At 38.6% G+C, this 22,159-nt stretch overlaps 1 protein-coding gene across 4 annotated transcripts in view; it reads left to right on the top strand.

Annotated features, from left to right (window-relative positions):
* LOC141427925 (beta-1,3-glucosyltransferase-like) overlaps positions 1 to 22,159 on the top strand; it is a 111,754-nt gene that overhangs the window by 63,981 nt on the left and 25,614 nt on the right. The window contains exons 2-3 of one of the 4 annotated variants that reach the window (XM_074087529.1): positions 11,252 to 11,394; positions 12,735 to 12,785. In XM_074087529.1, the coding sequence (XP_073943630.1) occupies positions 11,252 to 11,394; positions 12,735 to 12,785 (194 nt within the window). Of the gene's footprint in view, positions 1 to 2,620; positions 2,751 to 11,251; positions 11,395 to 12,604; positions 12,663 to 12,734; positions 12,786 to 22,159 lie in introns of those variants that run through there. The other 3 variants (XM_074087531.1, XM_074087530.1, XM_074087532.1) reach the window with 3 other exon arrangements.

The following is a 22,159-nucleotide window of genomic DNA, read 5'->3' as shown; positions in this document are numbered from 1 at the left end:
GGGCCATTTCAAATTTAGAACCTTAAGTACCAAATCCAACTCACTTGGCAGTTTTTTTTTATATGTATTAAGAATAGGTACCCACCAAAATTTTATTAAAAGTAATAAAAAAATATACCCTTCCAAAGGCACAAAGTCGACATTGTGGACATACATCCTTTGTAGCAATTTGGGCGCTGTTCATCAAAGTCGGAGTGGCCTCCTGGTGTTTGAACAGAGGATGTGATTCATGAAGCTCCATACTTTATTCTGGAATAGTGATATTGTATATGGAATCGAAATGTAACAGCATTATAAAACAATTCTCTGCAGCTAAAAGAATAATACTTTTTTTTTTTTTAAATGCACCTTCAATTTCAAGACGTAGCCCAGGGGCTATGCATTGTCTATCAATCAGTCAAGTTTATTCTTTTACAAATTTCATATGATGAAGATAAGCCCTCTGACCTTGTGAAATGAACCCTGAGTTATAATGAGGCTTTAGTACCTACACCAAATGTGACTATGAGTGTTTATGCCTGCTAACAATCAATGTTTTAATAAACACAACATGCTTGTTTACATTATTATTGCAGTTAAAGTGAAATTGTGGTCAAATGCAAATACAATCTTTGAAAAGTTTTTAAATTTTATTACTTACCTTAGTGTTAATAGCGTTTATGTTATCATAAGCCAGTTTCATTCGCCGCCAATCGAAAGAAGCTTTTCTTCTAAAGCCATCCAAAGGTCCTAAAGGCAAGTCAGGGAAACAACTCTTGAGCTCTTCATCACTTGCTGGCTGTATTTTTTTTACCTCCATTTTCAGTGGAACAATAAAAAAACTAGTAAAGTCTGAGGCTCTGGACTTTGGACGAAGAATAGAACACGATTTGACCATAAACAACTTTCCCTATCGTATCACTGGGAGGTAATAACGGTCTTAAGTACGTTAATGTTTATCGGAGCTCTGTAATCCGCGTTAAAAAAATATTTACAATTTTATAAACACTATCGTATCATATCACATTATCAGAGGAATCAAAGTTCAAAAAACTTCGCAAGTTCGTAAATTGAATTCATTCTAAGTGCAATAAACTTATTTTAACATTTACACATGTTTGTGTAGTTTTCCAGTATATAGTTCTTATATCAATGTAATACGGATCTTTAAAATTTCGTGATTGCACCTTGCTTGCTCAGGCGAACATTGTACAATCGAAATTATCGAAATTCGAACGTAGTAGTGACTAGTGTTTATATTCTCTTTGCAATCGAACGTCAAAACGTATGTCGTCACACCTTTGGTCACACTCAATGATCTGACACTTCGGGGTTCGAAATTATCGAAATTCGAACGTATTCATAGTGGTTGGTTATATTCTCTTTGCAATCGAACGTCAAAACGTATGTCGTCACACCTTTGGTCACACTCAATGATCTGACACTTCGGCCTCCACATTTTTTGCATGATCTCAAACAGTGTTTGTAAAAGTTCTTCGTGGTAATCGGCTATAAGGATGAATACCTGGGCGACCGAGCTTTTTTTTGTTTTAAACAAAGATACATATTTTAATAAGTTGAAATAGTAAAAACATAAACTAAACAAATATATAAATAATGAATCGTGTCGAACCTATATTTGTACTTTAGACTTGCTGCTCCTTGCGCCTTTGCTATTCGCTGGGTGTAGTTAATGTAAATACGTCTTGTATTCTATCGAACTAGCTGTAAACTCTGTTTAATTTAAGGTTTGAATTAACGGTCAAATTGAAACGCACGTTTTTCGATATTTCGAACACAAATGGACTAAAAACACCTACTTACATGTACATTTATTAGTTATGTATTATGTTGTTAGTATAGAAATTCACACAATTTTAAATAGTTCCGTTGTTTCATTTAAAAAAGTATGCAAATTTTACCGTTATGTTTCAAATGTTAAAATAAATGGACTATAGTTAATGTACGACTTGTTAATGCACGGCATAATAATCCGTGCTTAAGTATATTTATTTTTCGTGTGCACCGAATATTAATAAATTTAGTATAAAATAACTTAATTTGGTCCTGGCGCTTCGCCGGCCGCTGCCGCTCGCTACGCTAGCTCGGCTGGCGCATTGTGGTCACAATTGGACCTAACACAGCCCTCAGACTAGAGTTCAGACTTCAGATCACAGACTACCCCAGAGAGCATTGTCATGTATAAGACTCAAGACTACTAGACTAATAGAACTGTTCAGATACAGCAGGGCTACTACGAAACTCAATACTTGAAGTTCGTGTCGTGCGGTCCCTCTAACACTTATACTATTTAATACGAGAGCGAGAGGGACGATACGATACAAACTTCGAGTTTCGAGTTTCGTAGTAGCCCTGCAGGTTGGACAAACACAAAGTCATGCCTAAAATAAATATGTGACACTGATAGGACATGACTTATCTTACTATGTCTAGTCTAAGCTATTATTATAGCCGGGACTTATCAATCACGCTAACAAATTACCTCGACGTTTCAACCACATTGTAGCGGCCGTGTGACAGCAAGCTGCTGTACAGGTGTTCTACCCTTTGCGCATACATACATGGAAAGATAAATTAAAAAAAGTTATGGCCACTGTCAAAAAGTACCTCAACCAACGTCAAAAGTTAAAACAAAGTTTGTCTGTCATTCGATCGAGCTTTCGGAGCTTGTTGTTTGTTTAGTTAAGTTTAAATTAAATACAAATGTTAAACTAAGACTTACGTCCTGATTGGAGCAACAATGAATACTGGTAAGATGTGAAATTTTAACATTTGTATTCTGTTTCATACTAGTTTACTTACAAAAAGAGGTTTATGCAAACAGAATTATTGTCTTGTCGGTACGGCATGGAGTCTTAGTTCATAGATAGAAGACAGTGACTCTCAGTGTCTTTCTATCTAAGATTAGACTAACTAACTAAACTATGTCTACCTTTGTAGGTACTATTTCAAAGTTTATCAGAGTTGTATGTATTTTGGGTCTTTTCTTTTGAAGTAAGTACAATAATGAGTTTACACACATACATACCTACATATCTACCATAGGTCACTAGCTTTTGCCCGCGACTTCGTCCGCGTGGAATTCGGTTATCGCGCGCTATTCCCTCGGGAACTGCATTTTCCGCGATAAAAAGTGGCCTATGTCACTCTCTGGCCCATAAACTATCTCTATGCCAAAAATCACGTCATTCTGTCTCTCCGTTTCGGCAAACATACAAACACACAAATATACACAATTTCACATTTATAATATTAGTATGGATTTGATTGTAAGCTATAGAAAATCGCATTAAAATATTTTTTCAGAATATTGCTAAATTAACTTCTTTTTTTTTTCTTACTCCTTTGGTGTGAAGTTCAACAGGTCAAATTAGCCAAGTATAAAAGAGGGCTGAGCTTAGTTTTATTAAATTTAATTCAAAGTCAAAGTCAAAATATCTTTATTCAATCTAGGCTATAACAAGCACTTATGAATGTCAAAAAAAAACCACCACTGGTTCGGAAAAACCTCTAAATTCCCTCGAAATTGATTCTAGTCTAGGTAGGTAGGTACTTTTACAGGTGAATCCACTAACTATGCAGATTCAAAATCTAAAATTTTATGTTAGAAGTTTAATAAACCAAAAATGAAGGAAAAACTTGAACTTGAAGAAAAACCAGCCATTGGTTTGTATTGATGGATATTACTCACATCCAATAACATTTACCATAAGGGCACATGGGGCCCATAATGGGACCCAGCTCAGGGAGCCCCATAAAAGCCAATATATTAACTTTTTTAGGGTTCCATACCCAAAGGGTGCTAATAGAACCCTATTACTGACACTCCCGCTGTCTAGTCTGTTTGTCCGTCTGTCACAGGGCTCTATCTCCAGTCGTAATAGTTAGAAACTTGATCATGTATAAGTATAACTATGGCCGCTATAACAACAAACACTAAAAACAGAATAAAATAAATATTTAAGGGGGCTGCCATACAACAAACACGATTGTTTTGCCGTTTTTTGCTTGATATTAATAACGGCAACAGGTAGATGCTTGAAATATTCACAGAATCTTTAGTTGTTTAATCACTTTAAGAATAAATAATTAACTTCAAATAAAATAAATATTTAAGGGGGGCTCCCATACAACAACTTGATTTTTTGCTATTGTCTAATGTTGTATAGATAATGGTACGGAACCCTTCGTGCATGAGTCCGACTTGCACTTGGCCGGTTTTTTTATTTTAATCTGACAAAAGTTGTAATTAAATATTTTATTTAAATGAAATCCAGAAAGAAAAAAAAATCACACTTATGTACCTATCTTATTTGATGTGTGTAATAAATAAGCCGTGGTGGTCTAGTGGTTTGACCTATCGCCTCTCAAACAGAGGGTCATGGGTTCAAACCCTGGCTCGCACCTCTGAGTTTTTCGAAATTCATGTGCGGAATTACATTTGAAATTTACCACAAGCTTTGTGGTGAAGGAAAACATCGTGAGGAAACGTACACAAACCTGCGAAGCAATTCAATGGTGCGTGTGAAGTTCCCAATCCGCACTGGGCCGGCGTGGGAACTATGGCCCAAGCCCTCTTGTTCTGAGAGGAGGCCTGTGCCCAGCAGTGGGACGTATATAGGCTGGGATGATGATGATGATGAATAAATAAAATAGCACATTTATAGCAGAAAAAAATGATTTGCCAAAAGGGCCCCAATTTCATGTGTCCCTCTAATCTGACCAGTCTAAGACGTCCCTGCTCAAGCTCATAAGCTATGAAAGCATCATACATGGCTTAACATACTTAGAAATGCAATTAAAAAATTCAATCTCCCATTCATAAATTCAATTCAGGGCTAATTCTTCTTTCAGATTCTAATTATATAAGAATATTGTTATGAAGATGACCGGATGGCCAAGTGGTTAGAGAACCTGACTACGAAGCTGGAAGTCCCGGGTGCGATCCCCAGCTGGGGCAGATATTTGTATGAATAATACGAATAATACCCCAAATGGGAGTTTCACTTTATTCACTGGTGGGCTTGTTTATTAAAAGATCATGTTAGTAAACATGAATCTTTTCTCTTTCTTTGTCTTTCTTGGCTCAGATAAGGGATGGTGCTGTGTGGTTGAGTTTTCGAGATGTTATTTTATTTAGGATAGTAGCATTTAATAAATTGACACCCTGTATAATACTCCGGCTTAAAAAGCCCCACATGTTAATATATGAAAAATAAGTTTTTGTTAAAAATTGAATTTTTAATACAAGCTGTTTTTGCTGACTGTACTTTTTGTTGACTGTACTTGCATTGTCATCTAATCTCCATTTTCGTACTAAATTTCAAATCAATGCCATTAACCATTGAGGAGTTCCTTCCTGCGAAGGCCATCCTGGCTGGACCATCAGGATTGTTCAGGATGTTATTACCAAATTATTGTATTGTCAATAGACGGCCGTGGTGGCCGGGTGGTTCGACCTATGGCCTCTCAAGCAGAGGATCGTGGGTTCAAACCCCGGCTTGCACCTCTGAGTTTTTCGAAATTCATGTGCGGAATTGCATTTGAAATTTACCACGAGCTTTACGGTGAAGGAAAACAACGTGAGGAAACCTGCACAACAACCTGCGAAGCAATTCAACGGTGTGTGTGAAGTTCCCAATCCGCACTGGGCCCGCGTGGGAACTACTGCCCAAGCCCTCTCATTCCGAGAGGAGGCCTGTGCCCTGCAGTGGGACTTATATAGGCTGGGATGATGATGATGATATATTTATATAAGTACCTATGCCAAGTCAATCCGACCACTAGAAGTGGGTCAACTTTATCTTCCGATATTTGGCCCACTAAATAAATAAATAAACAAACAGGGCAAGCTAAATAAGATCTTGTAACAATACCAACGCGAACAAACCACCGTCCAAAAGCCAATAACATTAACACATAAAAAACATATTGTTACGTTAAAAACGTTATTAAACGTTAACCAGGCAAAACCAATCAGAGCGTCGATGCAATATGCACGTAGACCATTAACCGCAGTTTGTGCCACCGGCTCGATTGCTTTTACCCTGCAGTTTACTGCACGGTTTTATTAGCTCCTGGGTAATAAAGTTCGTTTTAGGGTTCCGTACCTCAGAAGGAAAAAACGGGATCCTTATAGTGTCACATTGTGGTTCGTCTGTCTGTCAAGATAAAAATAAGATTTTATAAGATGTTTTATTTATAATATTTTCTCAGGAACGCGTCCATCAAGCTGAAATTAATATCAACTACTTACTCGAAAATCGAACTTCGTATCGTACCGTCCCGCCGACGCTTATATGATTTAATACGAGAGTGAGAGGGACGGTACGATACGAACTTCGATTTTCGAATTTAGTAGTAGCCCTGCAGGTCTGTTATCCCTTAAAGCTGTGAAATAATCAAACTTCTAAGTCAAAGCAATCAAAAGCTATAGTCGTAATCAAAATAGCCGTAAACAAAAAACCTATATACATATAGGGTACTTCCAGTTGTCCCAGAAACTTCAAATTAAAGCCAATAAGTAAAGTTTGAAAATCTTAATATTTTGTCTGTCTGTCTATGTCAATAACGTTTTAAAATTACCCCACACTGCGTACATTTTGCTTAGCGTCCATATCTTTCGACGCGGAATCGGTTTTATTCAACCAAAAAACGCTTTATGTCCACGCAATAAGAGCGAAAAAGACGTCTTCCCGTCGGTAAACGTCTTTCACGTCGGCCGAGCCGGTCGACGTCTTTTTCGCTCTTATTGCATGGACATAAAGATTTTTTTGATAGGCTAAAGCCGATTCCGCGTCCCTTAGGAGACGGGCATTACTAACACTGGATATTCATAGATAAACTTATATACGGAACCCTCAGTGCATGAGTCCGACTCGCACTTCGCCGATTTTTTTTTCTGTGCACCGAGAAAGTTTTTAGAAGAGTATCGAAAAGGTTTATTAGAACTTAAGCTCGTTAGGTTACATTTGAAATTTACCACGAGCTTTGCGGTGAAGGAAAACATCGTGAGGAAACCTGCACAAACCTGCAAAGCAATTCAATGGTGCGTGTGAAGTTCCCAATCCGCACTGGGCCCGCGTGGGAACTATAGCCCAAGCCCTCTTGTTCTGAGAGGAGGCCTGTGCCCAGCAGTGGGACGTATATAGGCTGGGATGATGATGATGAAGCTCGTTAGGTAATTGTTTTGCCACACTATTGTTATGTAGGTACTTACACACATTATTATTATGTATGTATACGCTGTGATTTTTGATACATCTGTGAAAATATCACTCAAAAAGTTATAAAATATAAAAGAATAATAATAATATTTATTCATCTTTCCTAAAAGTACAATGAATACAAACTTATAGAGCGAGAAATACTTAAAAAAAACCGACTGCTTTTAAAATACTTGTAATCAAAACTAAAAAGGAAAAAAACAATAAATTAAAAAAGTCAAAAACCCGACTGTATAAAAATATTAAAAAGAAGAAAACAAGTCTAGTGGTCTAGAACTCTGTTAAGTGTAGCTAACTTAATCGGGACCCATTAGGTGCTAACAATTTTCGAGCTGGTCACGTCAAGATTTGAACCCTCCCGACTGTGGAACTTTGGAACTTCACATAAGGTGACCCGGAGCTATTGTAGCTGGGGGGATATTGTATCTGAGCCGTCTGATGGCATCCTTACGACGCCATGTTCTTCTCCGTCATTTTACGTTGTGTTCGCCAGAAGACTGTCTTCACACAACACACATGAACATGGCGAACATGGCGTCATAAGGACGCCATCAGACGGCTCAGATACAATATCCCCCCAGCTACAATAGCTCCGGGTCACCTTACCATTAACCTGGACTGACTGACTGACCTCAGAATGGACTGGAGATCAAAACTTCATATACCATAGTTTCGTGCAGGTTTTCACCGTAAAGCTCGTGTAAATTTCAGTAGGTAAGTATAGCAACTTATGTAGAAGAGAAGAGATAATAAATAAATATCACAGGACACTTGACACAATAGTACATTGTGTCTTAAGGTTGGTAAATAAGGAATTACGAACGAGAGTCTATTAGAAGCCCGAAGTCGTACTAGTACCGCCCGTGCGACATACAATGTTTTTCATCACATTTGCGAGTAAAATTTTATATTTGTAAAAGAAAAAATATAATTGTTCCAAATATTGGCGATACCTTAGGCTGCGCTGTTGGCAGCGCTGCATGCCCTCCCCCTCCCTCAGCATGTGCCTGAGCCGCGTGTGCATGTGGTTGATGTGGTGCTGCTGCTGCACCATGCGCAGCAGCTTCAGTACGGGCACGGACTCATTTACCGACCTTGGGCTTCATGAAAAGAAAATTTGTACGCGCAGTGACTCATTTACCGACCACGGGTTTCATGACAAGCACATTAAGGTCGAGGGTTTTATTTAGGGGGTTGCAATCAAGGTAGCCTTCATGTTTTGACACTGTTTACGAGCAAGTGTGATGAAAAATATAGAAAAAGCTCGAAGAAAGCTAAAATATAGTGTTAAACTTAAAAGCTAGATGTTTTACGTTGAAACAACGACCGCGTTCAGCTCTTCAATCGCAGTGATGGTTCCGTCAATGCGTTCTTGAGGTTACCGCAAAGTCGGCTGCCATACAATGACAGACTTTTTAACCTGCGACGCAAAAAGAGGTGTGTTATAAGTTTGAAACCAATGTCTGTCTATGGCATCGTAGCTCTCAAACGGATGGGCTGATTTTGATGCGTTTGTTTACTCGAAAGCGATTTTATTTGCGGCGGTACTTAGCTAAGTATTATAGCTATTTTACAAGCTTTTATTTAGTTTCACCTGTCCCGTTGTCTGTCTGTCTGTCTGTATTTATTAACAGCTTGATTTACTACTCTCTCTCCATCCGTTCGAGAGCTACCCTTCTGCGTCGCGTCGGGGATTGTTTTTTTTGTGGTATTTTGACTATGAAGAAGCGACAAGTTGCCATGTTCTAATATCGATAGGGAATCAAAAATCATTAGTGCACTGATTTAAAATTACTATGAAGTTCTAACTATATAAGAAGCAGAAAAAAGGAAGGGTTTTCTATGGTCTAGCCTAGCGGGTTCCGTAATGCTTTTCTTTACTCAAAAACCCACTCCGTCTTCGCTCGTAAAAATATTTCATTTTCGACACCGTCGACTTTTGTTCTCCGCAGAAGAATAAACTCACTTTTCCAACTTTTTATCTCCGTTTTTCATTCCAACGAGCTTAGGAATCTATTGTTAAGATATAAGGTTCTTTTTGTATCGCGTTTGAGTAAGATATGTCGTGAATGAGAAGTTATTTCTTTTTGAAAATGCGAAGACTCGCTAAAAGTGAACAGGGAAATGTGTGATATTTCTCGGTTCACCCTTTCTAAGTATTTGTTTAGGATGTTTTACGGATTGGTGGGATTGGACATTATTTCAATTAATTTTCGTTAGCTAACTTTTCCCTGCCACTTCGTTCGCGTAGGTAGTAAAATTAAGCATTATAGTAACATTGTATAATAGTATATACATACTCGTACCTACAATTAACATACATACACACACAAACATCACGCCTGTATTCCCAAATGGAGTAGGCAGAGCACACGAAACGTTACCGCTTCGGAGCCACTTTTAGCAATTTTAGGTTTTAAGTTGGACAAAAACGGTACAATAGTGACAGGTTGCTAGCCTGTCGCCTACGGGTATACCTTAACCTATATCCTCAGTCGCCTCTTACGACATCCACGGAAGAAATGGAGAGGTGTAATTCTAACCCGACACCACACGGGATCCTAGTTATTGCCAATTAACAAGTTGAGCGAAATCAAGACCGCCGCGTAATTATTGGGAATAGGTTAAGCACTGCCCTAAAAAATCGAACTAGTCCGTCATTTACATTATGAGAAAGTATTGGACATGTATTTTTTCTTTTGTCAATTAAACAAAAAAAAAAAGATGAAACAGCGAAGTTAAAGTTCTGCGTGACGTTACGCCGTGGGATACTTTTTGGCACAGAGTGTGACGTCACGTGCCCCCACTCCCGAACTTTTCGCGATTTATATGTCATTTTTTAGGGTAGTAAACTAGGAACATAGTTTCGCTATGTCTCTCTGTCTGTCTGTCCGCGGCTAAGCTCAGAGACCGTTATAGTACTAGAAAGCATGAATATACATATCAGTCACGCCGAAAGTGGTAAAATAAAAAATCTTTTTTTTTGTGTACCATAGACGTGTGGGTGTTTTTTTTTCTCAACTAACCCTATAGTGTGGGGTATCGTTGGATAGGTCTTTTAAAACCATTGCGGGGTTGCCAGGACGATTTTTCGATTCAGTGACCTGTTTGTGAAATATTCAACTTTGAAGTGCAAAGTTTTATTAAAATCGAGCATCCCCCCCTTCTAAAATCTTAACTGTTGGGTGGAAAAATTAAAAAAAAAAAAGAATAGTAGTAAGTATATCACAACAAGGAAAATTAGAATGGCTAAGATTGCTTGAGAATTAGGTATTAGTAGTGTAAGAGTAGGTAAGTACCATACGCAATCCTTAAAAAAATATTGCTTCATTTTTTCGTAATGGCTACGGAACCCTATCTTGGGCGTGTCCGACACGATCTTGGCCGGTTTTTTTTTATATTGTTTGATTGACAAATAACAAATACATGACCAATAGCTTCTAATAATCTAACTGATGGACTACAAAGAATACTTACTCGTACCTATTTTTTTTTTACTCAGGAAAGTACCAAATTGTCTGAGGTTTAATTCTTCCACGCCATTTATTTCAAACACTAACAGGTTTTTAATAAAACGTCCTAATAAAATCTATTGACTGAAAATATTCCATACAAAAAGCCCTTCAGGACTTCAGTGCGCATAGGACCGTAGATTAATTCCAATCAAAGTCTCCGAAACCTTATGTTTCCGCCATTTTTAGCGTTTAAAAGGGAGTTCATTCAGCGAGGGAAAATTTCAATGGAACAAGAGAGTATTTTTGAATAGGGCCAATCCTCGTGATTGGTTTTCATTGGCAAGTAAATTGAGGCTTTGGGGTTATGGAAAAACCAATGTAATTTTTTAGGGTTCAGTACAATACAGTGACTCTTTAATGAACACCAACCTATTTTATAGTAAGCAGTACCTACAAAAAAAACACAGGCATATAGAGAACGTTCTTTGGGGTAAGGGACCCCAAAAGGAAAAGCAGAACCTTATAGGACCACTTTGTTCTATCTACTATTTTTCTCAGGAACGCGGGGAGGTATCATCATCATCATCCCAGCCTATATACGTCCCACTGCTGGGCACAGGCCTCCTCTCAGAACAAGAGGGCTTGGGCCATAGTTCCCACGCGGGCCCAGTGCGGATTGGGAACTTCGCACGCACCATTGAATCGCTTCGCAGGTTCGTGCAGGTTTCCTCACGATGTTTTCCTTCACCGCAAAGCTCCTGGTAAGTTTCAAATGTAATTCCTCACATGAATTTCGTTAAACTCAGAGGTGCGAGCCGGGGTTTGAACCCACGACCCTCTGCTTGAGGCGATAGGGGAGGTATCAAGCTGAAATTAACATCAAAATACTGATGTCTGCTACCCCTTGAAACTAAGAAGAAAATCAAACACAGATGCGCGCAAACATTTTTACATTGATCGAATGACATGAAACTAAAGAACATCCATCATCATCATCATCATCAGCCTACAGCAGTCCACTGCTGGACATAGGCCTCTTCCATGGCGCGCCACAACACTCTGTCTTCAACCCCTCGCATCCATCCGCCGCCAGCGATCCTCTTAAAGAACATGATTGGATTTTATTCTTACAAACATTGATTGAAATTAATATGAGAATGATCTGACGCATAGTCAAATTATGTTTCTACTAACAAACAAAAACATGGACTCCGGCCGGTCTGAAAAGTGTATTTTTATTTGTTTATCTATCTAGTCAAAATGAATGAAAATTAATGAAAAAAGTTTATTCAACACACACATAATAGTTACAAACAAAAGTTACAAAAATATGATAAAAAAAAATCGAATCATCACTATCACTTTCATCATTACATACATTGATATGATGAATGATTCAAGTACCTCTTCTGTTATTTTATCTTTTTTTGTAGGCATTTTCCATATTGATCACGTATTCATGCGAATGTGGACCTAGCTTTACATTAGTCACAATTCAATTTTGATTTACATTGTTTGCCGGACTGATTTTTAGGGTTGCCAGTACGAGCTTTGCTTTACATTACTACTGCCAGGATCCGCTGCTGGGCTGTGTTTTTTTATTATTATTATTATGACAGGGAGGGAAATGAGCAAGCGGTCATCTGATGGGAAATTTCACCACCGCCCATGAGTAACAATAAACAAAGTATATGCCCTTTTCTTGAAAGCCCCGATGTTACAGTTGTCCGGAAACACTGTTGACAGAAGTTGATTCTAACAATTTCACTGTAGGTACGTGGCCGTGGCAGGTAGTGTGCAGTTTATTTTTTCCACTGCCAGAGTTACTGGCTGGAAAATGTGTACTCTAGGCTTCTGATTACGAAAAGTTTTCAGCCAGCTCAGCTACTAACGAAGTAACGAACGTCAGTACTCAACTGATCGGCGAGGGAGGCGCACGCTCGCCCCCTCAAAAGTTTTCCCGCGGAAATGTATGCGAGAGGTAACGCCTTCAAACTCGCAACGTTATCGGTTTCATTTTGTTCTGTTTGTTAACAAATGTTTTTTGTTTCAGTTATACTATTGGTGCTAGTTTCCGCGTTTGTTAACTGCGTTTCGAGTTTTGGTGAGTGGTTGTTTTTTTTAATGCGTGTATATTCCTAATGACCGTTTTACACGCCCTTATTATTAACGCTATGGCCATAGTCGGCTTCCCATAATAAGTAACATTTATTTATTTTATAAGCACCTCTTACAGTGAGAATAATTTATACTGAGTAGGTAAGTACCTCAATATCTTACTTTTGTCAGTTTTTGTGAGTTATGATTTTTTTTGTGAGTTTCATTTATAATATTTCCGTGAAATACAGCCTCCCTGTTTTAAATTTTGAAAAAAAAAACACCTCAAATTTACGTCACGCACGACTAAAAATAATATTCATTAAATAAAAAGTTTCATCGTTTTTTTTATGGGGTCGTAAAGGTAGCGAGACCACCAGCTTTTGTTAGATCATAGGTCATGCATTAGCCTATCATCTGAATATCAAAAACCGGCCAAGAGCGTGTCGGACACGCCCAAAATAGGGTTCCGTAGCCATTACGAAAAAATTAAGTAATATTTTTCTAAGGATTTCGTATTTTATACGGAATCTTCCAAGTTTAGGTACATTTTATACCTTAGGCTGCTATATACTCATAAACTACTAATATTTCTCAAGCAAACTTAGCCGTTGTAGTTTTCCTTGAAAGTTTGATATACTTACTACCATCTTGAATTTTTCAAATTTTTCCACCCACCGGTTTAGATTTTAGAGGAGGGGGGCTGGCGGGCTGGTTTTTTAATGAAAATTTGCACTTTAAAGTTGAATATTTCGCAAACAAATCACTGAATCGAAAAATCGTCTTAGCAAACCTATCCAACGATACCCCACACTATAGGGTTGGATGAGAAAAAAAAGTCACCCACACTTTAGGTCTATGGGAGGTACAATATTTTTTTTTTGTTTTTAAGGGGCTGTTTCACCATCCATTGATTAGTGTTAACTGACGGTTAAATGTGATGCCGTCTCTATTGGTTTTGTTCGAATAGACGGAGACGGCATCACATTTAACCGTCAGTTAACACTAATCAGGGGATGGTGAAACATCCCCTAATTGTACCATTTTGTCGGCATACTTTACATTTACATCCGTGCAAAATTACAGCTTTCTAGCATTGGTAGTCCCTGAGCAAAACGGACAGACAAACAGACATGGCGAAACTATAAGGGTTCCGTTTTTTCCATTTTGGCTACGGAACCCTGAAAACCGAATAGCGTGTTCACAATTTTCTGTCCGGATCTGGCCCTAATACTACGAAGTGCAAACGAACTTCGTATCTTGCCGTCCCGCTGACGCTTAGGTTACTTAATACGAGAGTGAGAGGGACGGTACGAAATGAACTTCGATTTTTTGAATTTCGTAGTAGCCCCCTGCTTTTTTTGCAGAATTCTTGTTTCGAGCTTGTATGCAAGCTTATGTGAAGGGAGCATTATTCGAGACGTTTAATAAAAACTGACTACCAATAGGGCAAACAAATTAAGATCTTTGTCGGCGAAGTACTCGTAGGTATCCAATTTTCATGTTATGTCTTTTTGATTGGATAAACTTGACGGTAACTTAATCAAATCAGTTCCAAGGGCATGATTTCTAAACTCGTGCTCTGGTAATAAATGTAACATCAAAGCTGGATTTACTCGAGCAAAGACGCGACTCAATCGAGTGGAAAACTCGATTGCGCTCTAGCAAGAGATATCGGACGGGTAGTGGAAGAGTTTGAAGGCTTTTCTGCTCCCAAAACGATTTAAATCGTACTTTTCTAAGACGTGGTGCTTCTCTTTAGGCCTTATAAATAGCCTCAGAGTTGCTCAGCGAGCTATGGAGAGCCATGCTCGGGGTTTCTCCACGGGATTGAATCAGAAATGAGGAGATACGTAGAAGAACGAGGGTCACCGACATAGTCAAGCGAAATAGCTCTTTGAAGCGGCAATGGGCACAGCACGCAGAACAGGATGACCGTTGCGGCTGAAAAGTTCCGAATGGAGACCGTGAATCGGCAAGCGCAGCGTTAGACGTCCACCAACGATATGGACGGATGACCTGGTAAAAGCCGCGGGTTCACGGTGGATGTAGGTCGCTTCCAACCGAAGCAACTGGAGGACTATGGGGGAGGCCTATGTCCAACAGTGGACGTCCTACGGCTGATATGATTATGATGACGATGATTTAGTCTACCATGTGAAAAAAAGCGGTCCGAAGTATGAAACTCGGAAGGGTGTTTTTTTCTTGTAAAATGTAAGTTTGAGCCGAAATAACAAAATACTGACCGATACATTATTTTTTCATGTTCTCCAACATATAATCAAGCCAGTAATTAACTAACAATTTGCTTTAACAGCACTTTCTACAGAAGTAATAAAAATAATGTATATTATGGGACACTTGACACCAATTGACCTAGTCCCATACTAAGCAAAGCTTGCTATTGGATTGGATACTAGGCAACGGATAAATAAACATACTTATATAGATAGATACATACTTAAATACATATTAAACATCCAAGACCCGAGAACAAACATTCGTATTATTCATACAAATATCTGCCCCAGCCGGGAATCGAACCCGGGACTTCAAGCTTCGTAGTCAGGCTCTCTAACCACTTGGCCATCCGGTCGTCAAAAGAAAATCAAAATCAAAATCAAAAATAAATAATCGAACTTGTAGGTATAGGCCATTTGAATTAATTTCAGACCACGTTATTGAGACGTTACAACCTTATAATTAGATAAATAATAAACAGACAGGCACGTAGCTGGCGCCTGGGAAATAATTAATCAGTTGACTATTTGTGGGGCATTTTATAGCCGTTTATTAATTAAAACGGACTCAAGGTAAATTAGGGGTTTCGTTGACCCATTTGACAAGTGTATTATTCTAGTGTGACCTTCCTGGAACGTTTAACATGTCAAAGTGACTGGCGAGTAGCTACCCAGTTCATTAACGTGACAATTTAATTTTCTCTGAAGAATACAAATCGTACTTACTAGTTAGTACCCTGTTACCTACCTATTATAGCAAAGTTTTTGTATACCATATGATATTGATCCGGATAACTCACGTCTTAAACCGAGTTTAGCTCGACATGTTTCGGGCTAATCCGTAGCCCTTCTTAGGAGCAACGCGACCGCTCTGCTCGCGCGACTACTCGACTATACGCTACCCGGCTACGTGTTTCGTCGGGTAGTCGCGCGAGCGGTTTTTCTTATTATTATTCGACTGGATGGAAAACTAGCAAGTGGGTCTCCTGATGGTAAGAGATCACCAAATAATAAAAATTAAAAAAAAAATGTCGTGTAGATCTCTGGAATAGTCTAGCTTTATCCCAATGTTTCTCCGGGATCAGGATTTCGGCAGGTACAATGTAAAATCCCAAAAATAAAAAGGTATAGTTTGACCTATAGTCTCTCAGCAGAGGATTATGGATTCAAAACAGAGCTCGCATCTTTGAGTTTTTCGAAGTTCGTGTGCGAAATTACATTCGAAAGTTACCACGAGCTTTACAGTGAAGAAGAACATCATGAGCAAAAAATGATGCAATGGTATGCATGTGAAGTTCTCAATCTGCACTGATCCCGCGTAGAAACTACGACCCAAGCCTTTTCATTCTGAGAAGAAGCACAAAACAGATAGGTACAGAAGTCAATCACGTATGTGTACTTCACTTTTCATACCTACGCTCGGCGGTCGCTCTAGGGTTGTCAACTATGGCTTATGCACAAAAAACTATCGTGGTAGTGGCACTCATATCTAGTTGTTTGATTTATTGTTGAGAATGAAACGGGACGAATGGGAATATAGATTAATAATATCAAAAAAAAAATTTTAATGTCATTGTTACCACTGGTACCTTAAAAAATGTCAATTCACCGTTTAATGTTGAATTTAAACAACTGTCCATTGAGCAGTTATAATAACTTTTTTTTGTTGCTCCATTATTGCACAAAAAAGTTCACAGACGCGTGTCTCTAGCGGATGGCACTCGTGCTCTCACTGGTCCCAACCGGTCCGAGATATCGTGTCTATATGTGTGCGTTGCTCGAGCGCACTTTGTATGTAGATTGATTTGTGACTTATCTGTTTTGTGAAAGAAACCAATACCCAGCAGTAGGACGTATAGTATAGGCTGGAATGTGAAAATGAAAATCCCTAAATCTTATCCACTAAGATAAGATAGAAGCACGAATTTTTGCTCTGGTATTCTTCGTGAAACGTAACGGTAAACACGAAGTAAGTAATTTGAAAATTTGTACAATCCAATCCAATCCAATCCAATCCAAATTAACCGCTGGGTGTAATTGTTCGCGTGAGAGAAGCCCCGAGTAAACGCTAGCTTTAAACAAACTTATAATAAATTATACAAGCGACATTGTCATAAAAGTAGCTCTATTAGTAATTGTGAATGCGAACGCACGTGCCAGTCTTCCCACGCGAAAGTTCCACGTAAACTTAAGTAGAATTTCGCAAAAGATCCCGTCTAGGATTCCTGTGACAACACACACCTGTGTGCTATACTAAGTATTCTGCCACAAATGTTTGCTGAAAATAGGGAGAGTAAGCTATAAACTGCAATTTTTGTGTTTTTGAATTTTTCATCAACATCATCGTCTGACAAAGGACAACCATTGCTGGACATATGCCACCCCTTAAAGGATCTCGCAATGACCGAACCTGCAGGGCTACTACGAAACTCGAAAATCGAAGTTCGTATCATACCGTCCCGCTGACGCTTATATTATTTAACACGAGAGTGAGAGGGACGGTACGATACGAACTTAGATTTTCGAATTTCGTAGTAGCCCCGCAGCGCCGTTGCTGTGTTTGAATGTTTTCCTTTAGGTTAATTTCGTCCACTTTCCCATTTTATCAACATCTTAGTTCGTCAACAATCTCAATTCGTCCAGTCCAGTGTCACATTTTATCCATTTTCCCAACAATAAAATTAGACAAAGAGATCTATCATGGACTATAATACGTCATACGCTACGACAACCATAAAAAATCCATACTAAATTTAATTTTTCTAGAAAGAAATGGAATACAAACTTCATCCGCCCATATTTTGCTTATTTTTCAACAGTTATTGATGATTTTTATGTCATTCGTTATATTTTCCAGTTACTTAAATTGTTTATGAATAAATTTGTTTTCCATGCATATTCCCTATTTGGACCTAATTTGTCACTCTACTAACCACACATGATGACACTGAATTATTGTCCGTATTCAGCATGCCAGCATGTCACAAACAGCTAACTTGTAGGCCGTCAGTTGATATGTCCCTCGAATATATCGTTACCCCCTTCTAAATACGGCCAAGATGCATGGTAACACTGACCTGGTGATATTTTTCTTAGAGATAGTGCAGAGAAGTGTTATGTTTGTTTGTTTTCTTGAATGATAATCGTGATCGTGTTTGTTGTTTATTCGTATGTTGATGACATGATATTATGACGCCGCTGTACGGATCACATAATGGCAGTCAAAAGAAAATAAAGGTCACTTGAATCTTAAATACGTTTGCGTTTTATCTGAATATTTATCTAAAATGTGGGTTACTTTTATTGTACACCTGTGCAACAATTTTTTGTTGGAATTCTTAATTCAAGATCCCTTTGACGCCGTACACTTTGGATATCGACCATGTATGAAGATATTTCGTCAACAACTATATTAAGTGCTGGATATCATTTGTTTACAGCAGTGTTCTATCAAACTAACTCAACTATCTGCTATAATATTGAAAATTTATTTTAAGATACAGCAAATGTCTAGCCCTAGAAACTTATGAACTGAAGAACCTTCTAAACACCAAAGTACCTGCATATTAGGATTCCTCGCGTCGCCCGCATCACAGCGAAGCCCTGAAGGATTGACAAGTTTTAAGCTCCTGCCGTACCTTGCATAATTTACTGAGTATGTAGTTTAGGTACTTTGTGAACTTGGACGGTTGACGCGTTCAAGATTGTAGCGGAGGCTTACAAGTTTCGTTATGGCTTGTTCTTTACTTAAAAAGAATATGCAGGTTTGACTTCAACTTAATCATTGCATTGATTATTGGCAATAAAATCTACTGCTTGAACGGTATGGTATACTCCATATTTACTGAAGTTAGAAGAAACTTTTCATGACATCAAATCCATAAACGTAGCTCTCGAAATATGAGGCTTACTGCTTTCGGTGTTATTATCCACTCGAAATGTTTTGTTATTTGCTAAGCTTGTTAAAGTCTCTACCCACCACACGGACCGTATCCATACCATGACCGTAATAGGACGTGCCAGGCAAAAATATATATTCTTTCTATTGAAAAATACGAGACTATGCCCACTAGAAAGTATTATTTCCTCGTGTGACACAAATACCAGTTGATATATCCAGAACCCGTGAGTGACACCCTGACTTAACTCAAAACGTCCAAAATCTTACAAGTTGAGAATTGTTAATGCACTAAGTTTGGGTTAGTTTGATGCGGTAGGGTAGCGGGTAGCTAAGACAATAAGTCTATTACCGGTAATGCTATGTGGAGTAGCGATCGGCAATAGGGTTGCACGTTTTTGATCCCTACTAATATTGTGAGTGTGAAACTGAGTGTTTGTTTGTTATAATTTCATGGTAAACTACTCAACCGCTGTTTAGGACTTTTTATTCCGAGAACTTGTACATGTTCTGCGGGTGCACGAGAAATGAATTCTTTGCAGACGGGGTCGCCGGCAACAGCTAGTCCTTCATATATAAAGTGATCACATCACGTTTAGCCAAGGTTCAAATTTCACATCATACTTTTTGACGACCGGATGGCCAAGCGGTTAGAGAACCTGACTACGTAGCTTGAAATCCCGGGTTTGATTCCCGGCCGGGGCAGATATTTGTATGAATAATACGAATGTTCGTTTTTGGGTCTTGGATGTTTAATATGTATTTAAGTATGTATTTACCTATATACCTAAGTATGTATATCCGATGCCTAGTCCTATCCATAGTACAAGCTTTGCTTAGTTTGGGACTAGGTCAATTGGTGTCCCATGATATTTATTTATAATCCAACTTTTCCTGAATCTCCAATTATTTTATTATAGCCTTCTAATTTGTATATGTATCCTAACTTACTGGAACGCCAACAACAGCCTAGCTGTCTCTGGCAGAACCGCTCCTCCGTGTCCAACTTCAATTATTTTCAATAATAGCTTTTGAAACTATACGATATAATAAATTACTTTGCTTAGATATTTTTTAAAAGCTAAAAGTTTTTGGATTGTGCACGATGGGTTGATTGAAAACTTCGTTAAGACTTTTTCACAACTTAAAAAAGTTATTATTCGTTTAGCCGCGGGCGTTTTTGCCACCAAATTTGAAAAAAAAAAACTGTTTCGTGAAATCTGTAATTTCTTTATAAATTATGATTTACAATGATAGAGAAAATCTACTTAATTACGTTAAAAGAAAACTAGAAAACAATAATTCTATAACAGTGTTTAAAAACTGGCCAATGCGAGTCGGACTAGCGCACGAAGGGTTCCGTATCATTATCTATACAACATTAGACATTAGAAAAAAACGGCAAAAAAATCACGTTTGTTGTATGGGAGCCCCCTTAAATATTTCTTTTATTCTGTTTTTAATATTTATTGTTATAGCGGCAACAGAAATACATCGTCTGTGAAAATTTCAACTGTAGCTAGCTACTCGTATCACGGTTCACGAGATACAGCCTAGTGACAAACAGACAGACAGACGAACGGACGGACAGTGAAGTCTTAGTAATAGGGTCCCTGTTTTTACCCTTTGGGTACGGAACCCTAATAAAAACATTATAATCAAGAATTTATTCAATCTTCTTACTAAACGTATCTGTAGGATAGGGATACCTTTGGGCTTGCTCGTGTATATCTTATATTATTTTATTAATTAACCTAACCAACAAAGAGTTGGAATACCACCAACTTTGTCACTTCAAAGTTCAATATCTCAAAAACGGCTGAACCGATTTTTAATAAAACATGTCTAAGAACCATCGCTAAAAACCTGCTATCAAATAAAAAAACCGCATTCAAATCGGTCCACCCGTTTAAGAGCTACGGTGCCACAGACAGACAGACAGACACACACACATACAGACACACATAGCGGTCAAATTTATAACACCCCTCTTTTTGCGTCGGGGGTTAAAAAGTAGAAATCTATATCTCCGAAGACAGCCCTGCCGATGAATATTTAATACACATCGCGTATTGAAAGAAGGGGTTGTTCAAGCCGTAATTATGGGTTATCGGGTAGTTACACAACCTCTACAAACAGCCAGCCAACATTGAGCATATAATCAGTAAGTTTCGTGTATACTTTAACTATCGGTTATTACTGTAAGAATGGTAGAAAAATATTTTTCATTTTAAATTTTTTTCGTTCTGTAATATGGATGCGCTTATATTCATCATCATCATCTTCATGTCTGACATGAAAGACGCCCAATGCTGGACATAAGCCGCCCCCAAGGCACTCCACTCAGACGGGTCTTGTGCTTTCCGCATCCACCGCGATCCCGCGATCTTAACCAGGTCGTCGCTCCATCTTGTTGGAGGCCTACCGACAGCTCTTCTCCCGGTCCGCGGACGCCATTCGAGAACCTTCTGTTCTGACCTCATCGGCCATCAGTCCTGCGAGCAATGTGTCCCGCCCACTGCCACTTCAGTTTCGCAATTCTTCGAACTATGTCAGTAACCTTAGTTCTACTGTGGATATCATCATTTCTAATTCTATCCCGCAGAGAAACCCCGAGCATAGCCCTCTCCATAGCCCTCTTAGCTCTTATATTAACTTTAGTATTTCGATAAAGATACGCTCTGATTTGTCATGTTTCGCTTTGTATTTGAAATTATTCTACCAGCTCATTTCTTTCACAGCTGGATAAAAACAAATTCCTTTGCTCACCAGCGACCTTACGATAGCTAAGTACCTACGTCTATGCAACAAATCTGAGTTCCTCCACACTGCAACAACACACACACAAACCCAACTATCACCACCACCACACTACGCCGACACGTTTCGAACTCAATCAGAGTTCATCATCAGAGCTATCGGTGCAACAATCCGGTTCTATCGTACCGTTCATGCTTCTAGCTAAAACGAATTTCGTTGCAGTCTTTAGTTTCACGAATTGTCTTGCTCCACAATTCACTTTGAAACCGCAAATGAATGAGACTGGCGGGCCCCAGGGAGACGATTCCATTTCGGGAAATTGTCGAGAGCAAACATATGCATTATTATGATCGCATGAAGCTGCATAATAACGTAGATTAAAACTGCCGCAGCGCCAGAACTATTGCCAAAATTTAATCTCGTTTTGCGTATGTAGATACAAAGCGATACAGTATAGGTTGTATTTTTATCGAAATAGTTTCG

Source organism: Choristoneura fumiferana, chromosome 5 (assembly GCF_025370935.1).
Source record: "Choristoneura fumiferana chromosome 5, NRCan_CFum_1, whole genome shotgun sequence".
In the NCBI taxonomy this organism is placed as follows: Eukaryota; Metazoa; Arthropoda; class Insecta; order Lepidoptera; family Tortricidae; genus Choristoneura; species Choristoneura fumiferana.
Note: the sequence above shows the minus strand (reverse complement) of the source record. Positions and strands in the feature narration are given on the sequence as shown.